Raw genomic sequence first — 19,083 nt, 5'->3', positions numbered from 1 at the left:
AATTGGCTACAAAATAGGGAGAAAGCGGGAAAAATCTGAAACAAATGTGAAAAATAAAATAAAAATAAAAGTGATATCACAAGATCATTATTGTTTTCCTTCAGTGACTTATGGGAAGATGCAGCACAACAACCAAGACACTCGCATAAGCATGCACGCACACTCACATGCATCTCCACTGCTTTAGGAAACTTGCAAAGCATGGCAGGAAATACAAGAACTGTTCACATCTGGCACAGTTTGCAAGGCAAGGCAAGGTAAGAAATGTGAATTAACAGAAACAAAAAAACATCCAGAAAGCAGCAGCAGTGGGCAAAAATGGCTTATTTACTTTAGGAGAGAGGTCAGAAGATAATGGCCAGACTGGGGGTCAAGCTGACAGGAAGGCGACCGTAACTAAATCTCAAAATACACAACATGTCAAACCTTGAAGTGGATGGTCTACAGCAGGAGTTATTAAAAAAGAAGTCTTATAAATACTTAAAGTGGTCACTGAATGTATGTGACCATGGGATATCATTCATCGGAACAGGTGCTGATATCTAACCCATGGATCTACATGAAAACACCAAAGCTAGTCTCACTATCAGGCAAGAACTGCAAGATAACCTGCACAGGAAACCAACATGTTTCCTGTATACTCAGAGTAAACAACTCAGAGTGGGCAACAAGCGATATGAAAGAAGAGGTCACTTCAATACATCCCTCGGTGTAAAAACACAAACGGAGACAAAAATTTTGCTTATTGAGAGAAGGTCCAATTTTAAACCATTGGAATTAAAAAATGTCCAGCCCAAAAACCTGCCCTGTGCTTTAATAATGCGTACTACTATGAGAGACCACGTAATCTATCTCTTTTTTCTCTCCTGTTTGTAGTTTCTGAGCATACTCACGCTGTGATGCTCATTGCAACCACAGCTATAGATTCAGCACAGCTCACTGGACCTGCTCTCCCTCGAAGCGCATGATGCCACCACCACTTCTTTCCACACCGCGGTCAGGAATTTTGCCAGGGACACAGTTCCTATGCAGCTCCTACAGGTGAGCCGTGAGCGGCCAATCAACTAGCTGTGTCAATGGTGCGCAGCGATACACTGTCGCCCAAAGCCTCCCAACTTCAGGGCAACGTAAGGGTCAATATGCTGCGGTTGCAGGCCAGTCGGTCATGGTCCGGTCCGAATTCTGCACCTAACCGTTCTGTACCTAACCATTAGCACACCGGACCAGAGAGACTTCACCAGCACTACTCAACAACAGGCCCTGGTGCGCACTCCAACTGTGCACTACACCACCTGATTTCACTAATTATTTCACTTCCTTGTTTTCAGTACAAAATGAATGCTTCTTTCCCGAAACAACTGAATCATCCTGCAATGCTCGTGTTCAACAATACTTTTTATATAATGCAAGATCAGGTTAGAAGGCAAACTTTATGTGAAAAAAATGCTTTTTTTCTTTATTTTATTTTTTACTCCAAAAACTTCATTCAAAACAAAACATTTTCTTTTTAACTAAACTTATCTATTCACACCATCAAACTGAGCAGAAGTAACTTGCGTGGTGATTACTAATCAAGACAAATGCCAAATATTCTTAAGAGCCCAGAAATTTTCATATTAGAATTATATACACGATGGCATCAATGCAGAACGTGCAACCTTGATTTTTCCTCTAAGTGTGGTCTCTGCCGGGAACAGATGGACCAAACAGAACATCTCAGCGAGTCGATCTCAACCACATCTGGATCAAATATGTATCTGACATATTTTAACCCTTGAAAACCAAAACAATGCCAGAAGGTTACATACATTTTAAAAGAAATGTTTTCACCAATAAAAATTAAATTAAATAATAATAAAAAAGAAAAAAAGGAATCACCAATATTCATACCAAACCTCTCAAGATAAAGCACTTCAAACAGGCACTAGATCCAGGTGTGAGTCCAACAGCAGTGCAGTTCACATGAGCCAGTCATATACCTGGGTCACAGTTTTTTGTTAAATTACCAGGCTGTTACCGCGATGTCTGCAGGTTTAACGTCTCCGCTAATACGACCGGTCGGAGCTATGACTGCGGGCGCTCTCACATGCAGAAGTGGTCACTGACCGGGGATTTGACTGGCCAAGACCCATAGCCTTTCTGTGAGAGGTAGGACTTAAGCACATTCTTGGCCTCCTGATACGACTTCGCCATCATCTGAAAAGAAAAACAAGAGGGTTCCGCTCACATGGGATTCATGCTTCCGTGCCTTTTCAGTAATGATTTAATGATGAATGAGCAGTTCACTTCAGTGCAGCAGTGAGGGCTACTTTGATTCTACAGGACCAAATTGACACACACTTTGTTGCATTTCAAAAATGTTGTGCTTGCAAAAAAATCATACATTTCTGTGGTGATTCATGCAAAATACAAATTAAAGATATTATTATTATTATAATTATTGCTATTATGATTATTTTTATTATGATTACTACAGTTACAGTGCACATAGACCTCAGCCTCTCTGTAAGAGACAAATATAGTGCAAAAGTACCTTAGCTTCTCTGTAAGAAACAGCAGCCAGCAGTTTGGGTCTCTGTGCTTCCTGTACCACCAGATTGAAGCGGCTCAGCATTGCAGCTTTGCACAGACGGCTGGCCAAGGCGGGCCCACTCTTGAATGGAGAGCTAGAAAAGACCAAACATCCCATTTGAAAACACCGCAGAGCACCAAACCTGCCCCACCCTGAACGCACACCCCCTACCCTCAGCAACCCACTGTATGGGACACCCGCCCCATTTGTGTGTCTGCGTGACAGATGTCTGTGTGTGTGTGTCATGCATGTGGTGTGCTTGTGTGTTGAGATAAAAAGGTTGCACTTTGTGCTCTTGGCTTGGAAGAATATAGTGATTGAACTTTCTAAGTAGAGCAGGAAACAGACTCACTTCCTGTACGATGATAGTAACCAGCCTCAGTCAAGCCACAAGCAAAGCCTTCACATGCAAACCAAGAGCCCTGCACAAGTCGGCTAGACACAAACACAACACAATCTCCATAACACAACAAAGTAAAACCCATTACATGCCCTCAAAGCGAACCAAACTACACCCCCTCATATTGAAACCCCACTACATCCCCGAAGTGAACCATACTACATCCCCTCAAAGTGAACCCCATGACATAGCATAAAATTCAACCCCACTACATCCCCACAAAGTGAACCCCATGACGTAGTCCATCTGTCTTTCAGTTCACTTCACTTCATTAATTTCACCTGTTTCACTTCCAGATCGTTTCCCACATCTGATTGCCTGTTACCTGTGTTATAAACACCCCTTTGTCTAGTTCGTCGCCAGATTGTTATGTGTTCCTACCATACTCTCCAGCCTAATATATTCTGATTGATAGCCGTTACGACCCATTTTGTTTTTGACTTCCGAATTTAGCTTTTCCCATCTGTCTAGCTTTGAACCGCTGTTTATCAACTGGTTTTTGTTTTTCAAATTCTGCCTTTGGATTCTGTTTTTGTCTGCTCTGCCCACTCGTTACCGACCCTTTGCCTGTGACTACGACTTCACTTTGGATTATCCTTGATCTGTTTGCTGGTGTATTGACCCATTGCCTGTACACTTAATAACAAACTGCCTATTCCCGTTTGCAGGCTATTGAACCCTGCCTGTCCGACCGGCCTTTATTACAATAAAGACTTGTTCATGCGATTATCTAATCTGCCAATTGTGTGGCAGCAGTGCAATGCATACAATCATGTAGATACAGGTCAGGAGTTTCAGTTAATGTTCACATCAATCATCAGAATGGGGAAAAATGTGATCTAAGTGACTTTGACTGTGGAATGATTGTTGGTGGCAGACAGGATGGTTTGAGTATCTCAGAAACCGCTGATCTCCTGGGATTTTCACGCACACTAGTCTCTAGAGTTTGCAAAGAATTGTGCAAAAAAACAAAAAAACAAAAAAACAAAAAACAGTGAGCAGCAGTTCTGCAGACAGAAATGCCTTGTCGATGAGAGACATCAGAGGAGAATGGCCAGACTGGCCAAAACTGACAGGAAGGTGACAGTAACACAAATAACCACACATTACAACAGTTGTATGCAGAGGAGCATCTCAGAACACACAATGCATCAGAACATGGATAGGCTACAGCAGAAGAATGACGCGATATATGCCATCATAGAATACGATCTACATACACAAAGCAGCCAATCAGCTTCTCAGTTGATTTTATTTTTATTTTTATTTTTTTTAATGGACAATTTTGAAAAGGCCCTCCTCAGCACCTAAACTACTCGGTCCCTGAAAACCCAAACTCACTCTTCGATGGACCGGCCCTCCAGCCCATCCACAGCCTCCAGGGACACGTCTCCTTGGCTCCAGTTGATGGCGAGGGCCTGGTGGGTGGGGCCTGTGGGGGAGGGGGCGTGGCTCTCTGGGCACACAGCGGGCACCAGGCTGATCAGGGGCCGGTACACACAGTAGAACATCGGCAGGCGCGACGTGATGCCTTCCACACGTTGACTCACCGCAATCTCCATCCCGCGCACATCACTGCACAAGGCATCCCCTGGAATGTGCAATGTAACACGCAAACACACACACAATGCAACACATGCACAGTGCAAATATGCAACACACAAACATCCACAATGCACATATGCAAGGCACACACATGCAATGCACGCAGCACAAACCAAGCATACAAACCCATCGCATGCACATGCACACACACACAGGTATGTTTCCCATAGAATGACAGCATGCCATGTCTACAAAACAATTCAAACTCTCAATCTTGCATTTCTCCCACACTCATAATCCATTGCTTGGGGAGCTCCAAGCTCCAACCAAGCTCAGGAATAGCATTTCAGAGCTCAAAGGTCAACCCAGGTTCACCCAAAAGGCCCAAGGGTGATGTCCCACTGACCTACGAGAATGCTGCTCACGTAGACGGGCTCGATGAAGTGGCTGAGGAGGGCTCCCTGGAAGCCCAGCACCTGCCACTGGGTCAGCTTGTCGCTGGCCGAAGCGCTCACCACTTTGGTGGCTGTCTGGTCAAAGGTGGAGGAGAAGACAGAGAAGACCTTGCCCTGGATGGTGACATGGAGGCCGATCTGGTTGTTCACCTCCCAGGCTGCGATGGACAGGGGGTTCAGTCGACTCGGGTGGGTAGAAAAGGTAAAGGAAGTTTAACAAATGAACAACGAACCAGCCTGTTACATACACCCAACACGGGACCACAATGGTCTTTATAAACTGACCAGTCAAATGAATGACTAGTGTGTGAAACCAGAGAGATGACGTGCAAATAGTGAAAACATGTTTACAGTGTCTACAAGTTGACTCACAGGTTAGAGGTGTAGGGTTACTCCCTGGTGAGAGGTGTAGGGATACTCCCTGGTGAGAGGTGTGGGGGTACTCCCAAGTTAAAGGTGTGGGGGAACTCACAGATGAGAAGGGATCTGGGCAGCGCCTTTGGGAAGTTGGTTCAGGTATAGGTGTAGTGAGATGTGGCTCTTCAGGCTCAGTAGTTTGGTGGTCTCATCCTGCTGGAAAACAGACTTCTCCACAAGGGCACGATTCTTACTGAAGAATAGCAGTAGGTGTCTGAACAGGTACCTGCAAGGAGGGGGAATTGGTCCAGAGACGTGTGTTACCAAAATCTCTGCTACACAAGTGTGAATGTCACTCTGCTCTACAGGTGTGAATGTCACTCTGCTCTACAGGTGTGAATGGTACAAGTTTAAAGCGCTGCTAAGTAGGTGTGCCAGACTGCCCCCTATTTACCGCATCAGGGATCGGCGTGCAGTCACCACTGCGTGGGAATCATGGAGGGTCCGTCCATTGGGAGTGACGCTCTCTTTGGTATTGAAATCCCCTGTTCCCATGGCAACTACTTCGCAGCCTGCAGCTGGACAGCAAAAACACACCACTATACAGGGAGCTCAGCGTTATACACTAACGCAGCATGCTCAGCATCTCACACTAACGTGGCGCGCTCAGCATCTCACACTAACGCGGCGCGCTCAGCATCTCACACTAACGCAGCGCTCTCAGCATCTCACACTAACTCAGCATGCTCAGCATCTCACACTAATGCAGCGCGCTCAGAGTCACATTAATGCAGCGCGCTCAGCGTCTCGCACTAACGCGGCGCGCTCAGCGTCACACTAACGCAGCGCTCTCAGCATCTCACACTAACTCAGCATGCTCAGCATCTCACACTAATGCAGCGCGCTCAGAGTCACATTAATGCAGCGCGCTCAGCGTCTCGCACTAACGCAGCACGCTCAGCGTCACACTAACGCAGCGCTCTCAGCATCTCACACTAACGCGGCGCGCTCAGCGTCTCGCACTAACGCAGCGCTCTCAGCATCTCGCACTAACGCAGCACGCTCAGCGTCTCACACTAACGCGGCGCGCTCAGCGTCACACTAACGCAGCGCTCTCAGCATCTCACACTAACTCAGCATGCTCAGCATCTCACACTAATGCAGCGCGCTCAGAGTCACATTAATGCAGCGCGCTCAGCGTCTCGCACTAACGCAGCACGCTCAGCGTCACACTAACGCAGCGCTCTCAGCATCTCACACTAACGCAGAGCGCTCAGCGCCTCGCACTAACGCAGCGCTCTCAGCATCTCACACGAACGCGGCGCGCTCAGCGTCTCGCACTAACGCAGCGCTCTCAGCATCTCGCACTAACGCAGCACGCTCAGCGTCTCGCACTAACGCAGCGCGCTCAGCGTCTCGCACTAACGCAGCGCTCTCAGCATCTCGCACTAACGCAGCACGCTCAGCGTCTCACACTAACGCAGCACGCTCAGCGTCTCACACTAACGCAGCACGCTCAGCGTCTCATACTAACGCAGCGCTCTCAGCGTCTCGCACTAACGCAGCGCTCTCAGCGTCTCGCACTAACGCAGCGCGCTCAGCGTCTCACACTAACGCAGCGCTCTCAGCGTCTCACACTAACGCAGCGCTCTCAGCGTCTCGCACTAACGCAGCGCTCTCAGCGTCTCGCACTAACGCAGCGCTCTCAGCGTCTCCCACTAACGCAGCGAGCTCACTAAGCTCACTGAGCGCGCACTAACGCAGCGCCTCACACTAACGCAGCGCTCTCAGCGTCTCACACTAACGCAGCGTGTTCAGCGTCTCGCACTAACGCAGCACGCTCAGCGTCTCACACTAACGCAGCGCTCTCAGCGTCTCGCACTAACGCAGCGCTCTCAGCGTCTCGCACTAACGCAGCGCGCTCAGCGTCACACTAACGCAGCGCTCTCAGCGTCTCGCACTAACGCAGCGTGTTCAGCGTCTCACACTAACGCAGCGCGCTCACTAAGCTCACTGAGCGCGCACTAACGCAGCGCCTCACACTAACGCAGCGCGCTCAGCGTCTCACACTAACGCAGCGCGCTCAGCCACTCACACTAACGCAGCGCTCTCAGCGTCTGGCACTAACGCAGCGCTCTCAGCGTCTCGCACTAACGCAGCGCGCTCAGCGTCTCGCATTAACGCAGCGCTCTCAGCATCTCGCACTAACGCAGCACGCTCAGCGTCTCACACTAACGCAGCGCGCTCACTAAGCTCACTGAGCGCGCACTAACGCAGCGCCTCACACTAACGCAGCGCTCTCAGCGTCTCGCACTAACGCAGCGCGCTCAGCGTCTCACACTAACGCAGCGCTCTCAGCGTCTCGCACTAACGCGGCGCTCTCAGCGTCTCGCACTAACGCAGCGCTCTCGGCGTCTCGCACTAACGCAGCGTGTTCAGCGTCTCACACTAACGCAGCGTGTTCAGCGTCTCACACTAACGCAGCGCTCTCAGCGTCTCACACTAACGCAGCGCTCTCAGCGTCTCACACTAACGCAGCGCTCTCAGCGTCTCACACTAACGCAGCGCGCTCAGCGTCTCGCACTAACGCAGCGTGTTCAGCGTCTCACACTAACGCAGCGCGCTCACTAAGCTCACTGAGCGCGCACTAACGCAGCGTCTCACACTAACGCAGCGCGCTCAGCGTCTCGCACTAACGCAGCGTGCTCAGCATCTCACACTAACGCAGCACCCTCAGTGTCTCACACATCTCACATTAAACCAACCAGCAAAATCAAAGATACTGTCTCCCTGTTTCCACTACAAAATTTGACCGCAAGCCCCTGGCTGGTGTTGGGGTGAGACTTACGCGATTGAGTAACGAAAGCCGCCAAAGTCTTCTCGCGGGAGGAGAATTCAGGGTACCCCTCCATGAGCTTACTGTAAGCTTCTTTCACGGCTTTCGGGATCTGTGTATTGAAGGTACTCTTCCTCTCTTAGTTCATCCAAAAAGTAAGGAAAAACATTTATTTATCATTAATCAGTTACTTCAAAGGATATTTAATCAATCTGCAGAACTCTGCTAAAAATATCTCCATCCTCTTAAAAAAACAAATGCTCAAATATTACACACAGCACCAAAAGAACGTTTTTAATTTAATTTAAATTCAAAGATGCATTCTATAAGGGGAAAACAAACAATGATCAATAAGAAGCCGTGAGCCCTGATACGAGACTGTATGGCCCATTCATACACTGGAACAGTGCCTTAACAGCAGACATGGGGCCAAATCCTTTTTATTCAAGTCACAAGTAAGCCTCAAGTCATTAGAAATATTTTGAAATACCAGAAATTTTTTTAATTAAATGTTAAGTCCCACAAAGCCAGAGAGGGCCTGCACACCTTGGTAGAGTTTTTTTGCAGATGCAGCTTTTTTTGAGGTTAAACTTTTAAAAAAGTTGCGCTTTTTCCTTACTTTTTCAAAAATTAAATGTTAAGTAACATACCCAACAAATCATAACTTTATTGCTACTGCTGGATTTAATCACTCATTTTAACCATCCTAGTTAGCCTTACACCCTTATTATGCCCCTTGGAATGTAATAAGAACATACTGGGTAAGTTATACAAGGGATAATACCCTATGGACGAGTCAGTTATTAGGAAATAATTGCCTGAGCGGGTGGTGCCGTTTACCACCCTGAAGGGCAATTATTTCCTCATAACTGAGTCGTTCATAGAGCATTATCCCGCTTATACCACAGCTAACTTGCCAAAGTAATGTAATTATGGACAATTTCTTTTTAGTTTAGAAACAAATGCATGATTTGAAATCCAATACCAGACCACGGGGCTCATCCACACACTGGTACAGTGCCTGAACAGGATGGGCCACGAAGGAACCCCTTATGATAACAGAAAGAGGACTATGTACCACATGAAGCTCTCCCAGGGTGGAAGTCTGCCACAGTAGATTCCTTCTCTTTCACAGGCAGTGGAGGAGGACCTTCTAAACCAGAGACAACAACCAAAGAAATCAACAGGTAAATGTAAATTCAACATCCCCAATTACATCACCCCCCATTAACCTCCCCTATTACCTCTCCAAGAAAATATTATCACCCCCAGTAATGTCATCCCAATTGAATCACCCCCAATAACCTCAGCCCCAAATAAATCACCCACCAATGACCTCATCCCCAAATAAATCACCCACCAATGACCTCAGCCCCAAATAAATCACCCACCAATAACCTCACCTCCTATTACCCACTGCAATGACCTCACCTGCATGCCTCCCTGCCTCCCTTCCCTGACCCTGACCCCTCCTATGGCACTGACTGCTGCCAACAGTGCTGGACGTACCTGACACGTCCGGCAGCAGGGACTGCGACCCCAAGGTGGGCAACAAGTCTTCCAGGGCAAGTTGTGCTGCTTTGGCGCGCGCCTCCTTCTTGGTCTGCCCCATTCCGGTCTTGTACTCCACACCATCGATCACGGCACAGAAGGCAAAATAGAACCCTAGGATGTTACCTGAACAGCACGCCATTTGGCAACAGGCAAACGAGAGCGCAACACACGGAATTAGCATAGGATGGAGCGTGACAAAGATGGGAAACACGTGGCAGAGAGAGGTACAGTCACCTCCATAATGTTTGGGACAAGGACCCATCATTGATCAATTCGCCCCTGTACTCCACAATCTGAGATTTGTAATTTTTTTTTAAATGGTTAAAGTGCACTGTCAGATTTTAATAATAATAATAATAATAATAATAATAATAATAAAAATAATTAACCATGTAGAAATTACAGCAGGGTTTAGTCCCCCCCATTTCAGGGTACCATGATGTTATGTGAATGAAAGTAGTCATGTTCAGTATTTTGGTGCATATCTTTTGCATATCCTTCTCCTGACAAATTTTTGAGGTGAAAAATATTCAGGAGAAACAATTATTTTCATATCTACTGCATATCTGCCTGCAGCATGGTGGTTTGGGGCTCATTTGGTACCTTGGACCCTTAATGACTTAAAGCCATTTAGTTCCATACTGTATCAGCATAATTTATAGCTGAATCTAGTCCCACCCCCCCAATTCCCATAGAAATTAATTAAATGTAGTGAGTTTCAGCATTGCTTGTAGGACAACCTGAAAACAAGATACACAGTCTGATGATGTTGACATCAGGAAGTCATGGCATGAAAAGGATATGCAACAAAATACTAAATATATACTACTTTCATTCACACAACATTGCGGTGTCCCAAATATTATGGTGCCCTGAAATGGGAGGACTAAGTATAAACACTGCGGTAATCTATACATGGCAAATTCAAAACGTATAAAAATGATTGTTATTAAAATCTGACGTGGTTTTTTTATTACAAATCTCAAATTGCAGTTACAGAGGCAAATAAATACACCGGCCAGCCACACCATTAAAACCACCTGCCTAATATTGTGTAGGTCCCCCTCGTGCTCTACCCCTGAAGGTGTCCTGTGGTATCTGCACCAAGACGTTAGCAGCAGATCCTTTAAGTCCTGAAAGTTGCGAGGTGGGTCCATGGATCGGATTTGTTAATCCATCAGATCCCACAGATGCTTGATCGGATTGAGAGGCCAAGTCAACACCTTGAACTCTTTGTCCTGAGAGTGGCAGGTCTGCAACAATGTTTAGGTAGGTGGTAAATGATAGGCCTTTACCCAAAGCGCTGTACAATTGATGCTTCTCATTCACCCATTCATACACACACCCACACACCAATGGTGATTGGCTGCCATGTCAAGGCACCAACCAGCTTGTCAGGAGCATTTGGGGGTTAGGTGTCTTGCTCAGGGACACTTCGATACACCCAGGGCGGGATTGAACCGGCAACCCTCCGACTGCCAGACGTCTGCTCTTACCGCCTAAGCCAATGTCACCCCTAAAGATGGTACATGTCAAAGTAACATCCACATAAATGCCAAGACCCAAGGTTTCCCAGCAGAACATTGTCCAGAGCATCACACTGCCTCCGCCAGCTTGCTTCCTTCCCATAGTCCATGTACGTAAAAGAAAGTGATTCATCAGACCAGGCTACCTTCTTCCATTGCTCCATGGTCCAGTTCTGACGCTCACGTAAATGGCAGGCATTTATATAGCGCCTTTATCCAAAGCGCTGTACAATTGATGCTTCTCCATTCACCCATTCATACACACACTCACACACTGATGGCGATTGCCTGCCATGCAAGGCCCCGACCAGCTCGTCAGGAGCATTTGGGGGTTAGGTGTCTTGCTCAGGGACACTTCGACACAGCCCGGGCGGGGGATCGAACCGTCAACCCTCCGACTGCCAGACGACTGCTCTTACTGCCTGAGCCATGTCGCCCCCCACATGCCCATTGTAGGCGCTTTCGGCGGTGGACGGGGTCAGCATGGACACTCTGATCGGTCTGCGGTGACGCAGCCCCATATGCAGCAAGCTGTGATGCACTGTTCTGACACCTTTTTATCATTAACTATTTCAGCAATTTGTGCTACAGTAGCTTTTCCGTGGGATCAGACCAGACAGGCTAGCCTTCGCTCCCCACGTGCATCAATAAGCCTTGAGCGCCCATGACCCCATCGCCGGTTCACCGGTTGTCCTTCCTTGGACCAATTTTGGTAGGTACTAACCACTGCATACTGGAAACACCCCACAAGACCAGCCATCACAATTGGGTCCTTGTCAAAATCGCTCAGATCCTTACAGTTGCCCATTTTTCCTGCTTCCAACACATCAACTTCAAGAACTGACTGTTAATTTTCGGCCTAATTTATCCCACCCCTTGTCAGGTGACATTGTAACAAGATGATCAATGGCATTCACTTTACCGGTCAGTGGTCTTAATGTTGTGGCTGATCGGTGTAAATTATGATCTTTGTCTCACACATTATGTAGGGTTCTATAACTGACCATCTGTGCTTACAATTAATGTCAACATGGGCTCTGAAACATGAAATCAAAACCAAGGCAGTGAGTGCCAAACCCAAACCAAAGTTCAGTATTGGCTGAGCAAAGATGCTATTTAAACAGGTGCGTTGTTAAGGGCCTACATACGTACCTGTGGTCACGGTTTCCTTTAACTCCAGCTGAAACTGCAGTACCTGAGAAAGCTGATAGAGGGCTGACACAGCATGAGTCTCACCCCTTTGATATCTTTTGATCAGTTCAGTTGGGATGCTCTTAGAAGATTTACAACCTGTTTAAAAAAAGGAGTAGACCATTAATGGTAGGAAAGCATACCTGTATCTACAATCCTCATCCCAAATTATACACATGAAGGGTTGGATACCGAGCAATGCAGTATTTTATGGAGACAGCTGTGTAATGGCAGTTATTTCTTTAGTCTAGAAAAATTTAATAACCAGAGCACTGATTCAAAGTTTCAGATTTGGCAGGGTCCTAATTTTCACTGAATCCACTATTCGATTCTTACTCTAGCCTTTTTTGCCAGGAATAAAGCTCAAGTCCTCCTGGAGTGCCACGGAGTCCCTGGGGTTTTCCATAAGCAGTCAATTTAGGCCTCATACACAAGGTGTGCTGATTCCAGACCCTACACCTTGGCCTTCCAAAGTCTGAGCATACCTGTTTTAAGTTTGGGGCTGCTGCTTGCAGGATGCAGTAGGAGGTTGTTGTTGACGTCTTCCATGGACATGGGCAGGTAGGACATGTTCATGCTGGGCAGGGACGCAGCGTTCATCTTTAGGATTTGGGAAAAACTGGCTCCCCTAGAATCATGGCACGGTACCCCTCGACCCATCATCTTTGAAACAAGAGTTGGAAAGTCCAGGGTTCAGAAAATATAAGTCCTGCCATGTCTTTCTTCCATCTGTGAACTCAGCCAGCCGATTTCACTATCCATCCCATCCATCCATCCATTATCTGAACCCACTTATCCTGAACAGGGTCGCAGGGGGGGCTGGAGCCTATCCCAGCATACATTGGGCGAAAGGCAGGAATACACCCTGGACAGATCGCCAGTCCATCGCAGGGCACACACACCATTCATTCACACTCATACCTAAGGGCAATTTAGACTCTCCAATCAGGCTAACCTGCATGTCTTTAGACTGTGGGAGGAAACCGGAGTACCCGGAGGAAACCCATGCAGACACGGGGAGAACACGCACAGAGAGGCCCCGGCCGACGGGGATTCGAACCCAGGACCTCCTTTCTGTGAGGCGGCAGTGCTACCCACTGCACCATCCGTGCCGCCCCCCGATTTCACTAATTAACGCTAATTCCACCTCCTGGCATTTTGACTTGAATTTGGATTTCCACCTCTGGAAACAACATTGGAATAAAGTGTCAATATTTACTCGCAATCTTAAAGACACAAGATGCCATTTCGGAATTCAGTTAGAAAAATTACCCATGGTGTGTAGACAGCCAGTCGACTGGTTAAAAATATTGCAGATTTCTGGCTAACTTAGTTCACCTAACACAGGGTTGCCAAATACAGTGATCACAGAGACATGCTGGTCGAGCTTGTGCCATTTTTTAAAATGCATCAGTTAATTTTTATCTCCATCTATGGCTTCTGCCTGGCAAACAAGTACACTTGATCATTCATCTTCAGTCCCTTGGCAGGCAAATTTACAAAAATTACAGTCAAATGTTCAAATCATTTACAGGGTATAGGCTAGTAAACAATTTTTTTTTTTTTACTCCATGTTCCGAATAGTGGAACTTTTAAAATAAGAAATTACTTCCAGATCACTTGGTTTTTGTGTGTGCGTACTAATTCCTTTCCGTTTTCATAAAAACTTGGTATGAGTCATGTAAGGTAGTGGTGCCCCCCTGTGAGTGTGGGGGGAAACTAGTCTACCTGGCCCTGCTGCCCCAGGGCGAGAAAGAGCCCCACGGCCAGCTGGCAGGGCTCTCAGGAGGTCCGTGAGTGGTAGGGAGGCGGTCCGTTTAGAAGACCGTCCATGTTAGGAGTAGGGGCAATCGTTTTTCAAGCGTACTTGCTAGCAGATTTGTAATCGTTTAGAAAAAAGCATTTTGTTCAGGAGGCTCTAAGCTGTTTATGAATACGGCTCGAGATTTATGATAGCAGACATCTAATAATAATAATAATAATAATAATAATAATAATAATACACTTTATTTGAAGTGGCGCCTTTCTGGACACTCAAGGTCACCTTACATTGCGCAAAATACAAAATAAACATGGTAAAAACATGATACAAAATATCCCATTTAAAATCATCAACAAAAAAGAAAACATGATACAATATATGCAATTAAAAATAATTTACAATGAACTTACAATTAATATCAAACAAACAGACAGCAGACAGAGATAGACACAACAACATGTAAAGGGAAGGAAACAGTCAGGGGTACATGCAAGAGTAAACAGATGAGTTTTGAGAAGTTTTTTGAAAGATGACAGTGACTCTGTATGGCGGATGTGTATGGGTCGAGAGTTCCAGAGCCTGGGTGCTGTAGAGCTGAATGCTCGAGCACCCATAGTAGAGAGTCAGGTGGTGGGGATAGACAGGAGGCCAGCTGAGGAGGAGCGGAGAGTGCGAGTTGGGGTGTAGTCGTGAAGAAGGTCAGAGAGATAGGGGGGTGGAAGGGTGTTCAAAGCCTTGTATGTGAGTAGGAGGATCTTGAAATCAATGCGCTGTTAAACTGGTAACCAGTGTAGCTGAGTGAGGATGGGTGTGATGTGTTCATGAGATTTTGTGCGGGTGAGGATTCGGGCAGAAGAATTTTGTATAATTTGAAGTTTGTTGGTGAGTTTGGTGGGGAGTCCTGAGAGGATGCTGTTGCAGTAATCCAGCCGGGAGGTAACAAAGGCATGGATTAGAGTTTCAGCACTGGTGTGGGAGAGTGAGGGGCGGAGTCGGGAGATATTGTGGAGGTGAAAAAAGGCAGTCCTTGAGATGTTTTTTATGTGGGGACCAAAGGATAAAGTATTGTCCAGGATGATTCCAAGGCTTTTGACTTGTGTTGACGGGGACAGGGAAACCATCAATGGTTGTCAGGAAGCTGGGTGTTTTGGACAATGTGGATTTTGAACCAATGAGCATGATTTCAGTTGTATTGCTGTTGAGTTGTAGGAGGTTTGTAGTCATCCAGGTTTTAATGTCATGAAGACAGCTGAGGAGGGACAGGGGGGGCAAGGGGACAGATGGCCTGGTTGAGATATAGAGTTTCGTATCATCTGCACAACAGTGAAAGTTGATGTGATGATAACGCATGATACGGCCAAGGGGGAGGAGGTAAATGATGAACAATAATGGACCAAGCACTGACCCCTGAGGGACACCATGGGTAACTGCAGCTGACCTGGACCTATGGTGTTTTAGCTTGACAAACTGTTGTCTACCCGTCAGGTAGGATGTTAGCCAGGCTAGCACAGTACCGGTGACCCCCAGGGTTGCTAGGCACTCCAGAAGGAGTGGGTGGGAGATGGTGTCAAAAGCAGCGCTGAGGTCGAGGAGGATGAGGATGGTGAGAAGTCCAGAGTCTGCAGCACGGAGGAGATTGTTTGTGATCTTGACAAGGGAAGTCTCTGTACTATGTTTTGGTCGGAAGCCAGATTGGAAGGGTTCAAGGAGGTTATTTGAATCCAGGTGAGTTTGAAGTTGGGCTGCCACAACACGTTCAAGTACTTTTGACACAATTGGGAGGTTGGAAATGGGATGGAAATTGTTTAGATTGTTAAAATCTACACCAGATTTTTGGGTATTGGTGTAATAGCAGCCAATTTTAGTGAGGGAGGAACAGAGCCAGAAACCAGGGATGAGTTTATAATCTGGGTGAGCAGTGGGGAGAGGGCAGGGAGTGCAACTGGCTGTGTCTCAAGTTGCAGACTTGAGGACTAGTTAATGCGTAGATCAAGCCCAGAAGTTAACGGTCATGTGATCAAGTGCATCCCAAACCAAAGTACAAAAACTGGAAAGTGCACATGGGCGGCCTGCAGCGTAGTGGTTAAGGTACATGACTGGGACCCGCAAGGTCAGTGGTTCGATCCCCAGTCTAGCCACAATAAGATCCACACATCCGTTGGGCCCTTGAGCACGGCCCTTAACCCTGCATTGCTCCAGGGGAGGATTGTATCCTGCTTAGTCTAATCAACTGTACGTCGCTCTGGATAAGAGGGTCTGCCAAATGCCATTAATGTAAAATGTAATGTAATGTAATGTTGCTAACGAGAGATTATAAACCGGGCAGGCTTAAACTAATTGTTCACACACACACATATCGTTTCATACAGACGGTGTCAGCTTTTTAATTAATAAGATTAACCAGATAAAGATTTTATCAAGATTTACCTGCATAACAGAGTGCAAAACTGTAGCAGTTGTGCTTCAAGTGCTGATCGTGAACTAGCACGATCTTCCAAACACAGGGAAGGTGTTTAGTTATTTGCAGTTCTCTATAATTATTGGTCCAATTCATATCAAAGTTTATTAGTGAATGGGATATCCAAGAAGCAACCATAATTCTAAACCACATTACTCAGGAAAAAAACTACCATTGAATCGACTTTAAACTCAGGTGGAAGCATGGTAACTTTGCCAATGCATGGGATTCCATGGCAAAAATATTTTAAGGCAGGGATTCCGATGGAAAACGGTTTAATAAAACTGGGATTTTGTACTGACACCAGAGGTGACTGGTCAAGGATTTTACTTTTATGCCACTATAGGTGTCTATACAATTTTTACGTAAGCAAAAAAAAAGAACCATCCAATGAGCTGCAGTTCTGCGGGCAAAAACGCCTTGTTTATGAGAGAGGTCAGAGCAGAAGGACCAGACTGGTCGAAGCTAACTAGAATGCAATTGCGTGGAACCGTATATTAAAATATGCGAAATATTGGTAACCTAGTTATGTTGAATTACCTTGTTAATGGCTCGTTTTCTATTACTTTTGTTTTTCAGTCGTGTTCCGATTACCAGTAGCGGTCTTTCTTTTTTTTTTTTTTTTTGCTCAAAGTGGAGCCACACTAAGCCACAAAAGGTGTGTGCATTCAACTCAATTATATAAATGATCCAATCTACTCGCCTGCTTATTTTGTAACATTATCACCTGTACCTTGTTGAAACGCCTGAAGCTGACTACACGTAGGCTACAGCCTAGAAGACACAATTTATTTACTCAAGTTATTCAATACCCAGCCCACTGTTTCTTCACATCTACCTTAATTATACGGATTGAATAACGAAAAGACATTGATCATAATCATTATAGGGGCTAATGTAACTTGTCTTTGACGATATTCGAGATCATGTGTACCTTTCCACAAAACAATACAGCGACATGCATATACTCGCTTTTACTGCCAGGAAAGTAATATATATTTAAAATAATCAGAGATCATGCATATCTTGCATTGATACCCACTGTTCTTTTGTTAATAAACCTATTGTAGCTAGCAAACCAAGAAGCCTCATCATCATTGTTAACCGTCGCAATTAAGGAATTCCAAGCATGTTGTAGCTAACAAATGTAATGCTAATATTGTAAACGATGTCGTATTAATATTACGAAATGTATAGCTATGTATGAGGTTGGTTTTTATTAATTTAAACAGTGACAGTTTTTATGTGTATTTCTACGGGACATTTTAATGGGTAACGGCGTTCATTTCTCTCGAATAAAGTGAAATCGAAACGTCTGAGGAGGTCGATACATGTTACCCCAGTTGGTGGTTGATAGATCAGTAATAAAATTATGAACAGTTGTTGCACGCAATAAACCAAGTAGCCTAGTATGACGTTTACGGTTTCCAACTTGGCCACCGTTACTTTGCTAATTAGTAATATTGCACGCAACCACTGTCGAACGATGTATTCCTTTCTTTTTAATGTAGATACGGCATTGTTAGTGTAAAGCTACGTTCGGTATTCCAGTCGTTTGAAATTCATTTTCGTGTTAACGACTAACGTTAACGCCTGTGGGCTCCTGTGGTCTAACGTTAGCCGATCAGCTAACCGCGCAAAGCGATCCACATTAGCATTGCGCTAGCTTATCATCGTTATGATTAGGTAGGTGCACTCACCATTGCAGTTACAGTTCGCTGAGTAACGTTGGCTAACTCTAAGCAATGTACATCTAAATTGCATCTGAGCCATTATTTTCATACATTCACCGTCGATTTTTATAAATTACGGATAAAAACCAATTCAGTCATGTTACGCTCCAACATGACGATTAACGTTACTAGGCTACTACTACTAGGCCAGTAGTTGGTTGTTTAACATTCATTTTTAGTTAATCACAAAGACACTTCCATTATTTTAACAGCTAAACATGATCTGTACATAATAGGCAGCAAAAACGTTACCTTGTTGGATTTCCAACAGCAAGCTTGCAGTCACTGATATTAAAGTCTGGTCAGGTGGAGTATGGAGGACTAGGAGAAAGCAGAGGCGGACTTGTAACGTTATATCCTCTCTAGCTATGACCCATGACTTCCGAGTAAGCTAACGTTAGCCTGCATACACAAGCCACATTGTTAATCATTGAACGGCAAATTAAGTTATTGGCTATATCTCTATGATTCAGATACATGATGAAACCTGTCAAAGTTAAATGAACAAACAAATTAACACTTTTAAATGTTAAACTACCGTAAATCCTCGAATTGTGTCCGGGGTCTTTTATTTACTTCGGCTTTAATTAGGCTTCTGTTGTAGAATTTTATTCTTAGAAATAAAGTAAAAGGCTACACTTAAAGTGGGCCAACACTGTTCAACACTTCCTGTAACCGTTCAGAAATCAATTAG

At 45.5% G+C, this 19,083-nt stretch overlaps 1 protein-coding gene across 2 annotated transcripts; it reads right to left on the bottom strand.

The window, feature by feature from the left end:
- Positions 1-1,429: 1,429 nt before the first annotated feature.
- On the bottom strand, positions 1,430-18,789 carry adad1 (adenosine deaminase domain containing 1 (testis-specific)). 2 transcript variants are annotated; one of them, XM_061252603.1, is made up of 12 exons: positions 18,642-18,789; positions 12,922-13,099; positions 12,398-12,535; positions 9,675-9,842; positions 9,244-9,318; positions 8,178-8,303; positions 5,784-5,907; positions 5,445-5,615; positions 4,924-5,156; positions 4,314-4,563; positions 2,534-2,666; positions 1,430-2,196 (listed from the first exon to the last, which is right to left on the bottom strand). In XM_061252603.1, the coding sequence occupies exons 2-12, from the start codon at positions 13,097-13,099 to the stop codon at positions 2,083-2,085; spliced, it is 1,710 nt and encodes a 569-aa protein (XP_061108587.1). In that variant the 5' UTR covers positions 18,642-18,789; the 3' UTR covers positions 1,430-2,082. The 2 variants fall into 2 exon arrangements, with proteins under 2 accessions (XP_061108587.1, XP_061108588.1); XM_061252604.1 differs by having other exon boundaries at positions 5,784-5,901.
- Positions 18,790-19,083: the final 294 nt, after the last annotated feature.

This window comes from Conger conger, chromosome 8, assembly GCF_963514075.1.
Source record: "Conger conger chromosome 8, fConCon1.1, whole genome shotgun sequence".
Taxonomy (NCBI): domain Eukaryota; kingdom Metazoa; phylum Chordata; class Actinopteri; order Anguilliformes; family Congridae; genus Conger; species Conger conger.
This window is presented reverse-complemented; position numbering and strand designations above follow the sequence as displayed.

Excerpts from the sequence above, each read along its gene's own strand:
- adad1 (XM_061252603.1), bottom strand. The coding sequence starts at position 13,099 with ATGATGGGTCGAGGGGTACCGTGCCATGATTCTAGGGGAGCCAGTTTT. Across the intron at positions 5,908-8,177 it reads GGCTTTCGTTACTCAATCGC|CTGCAGGCTGCGAAGTAGTT; the intron begins GTAAGTCTCACC and ends TTTGCTGTCCAG. Across the intron at positions 5,616-5,783 it reads GCACGCCGATCCCTGATGCG|GTACCTGTTCAGACACCTAC; the intron begins GTAAATAGGGGG and ends CCCTCCTTGCAG.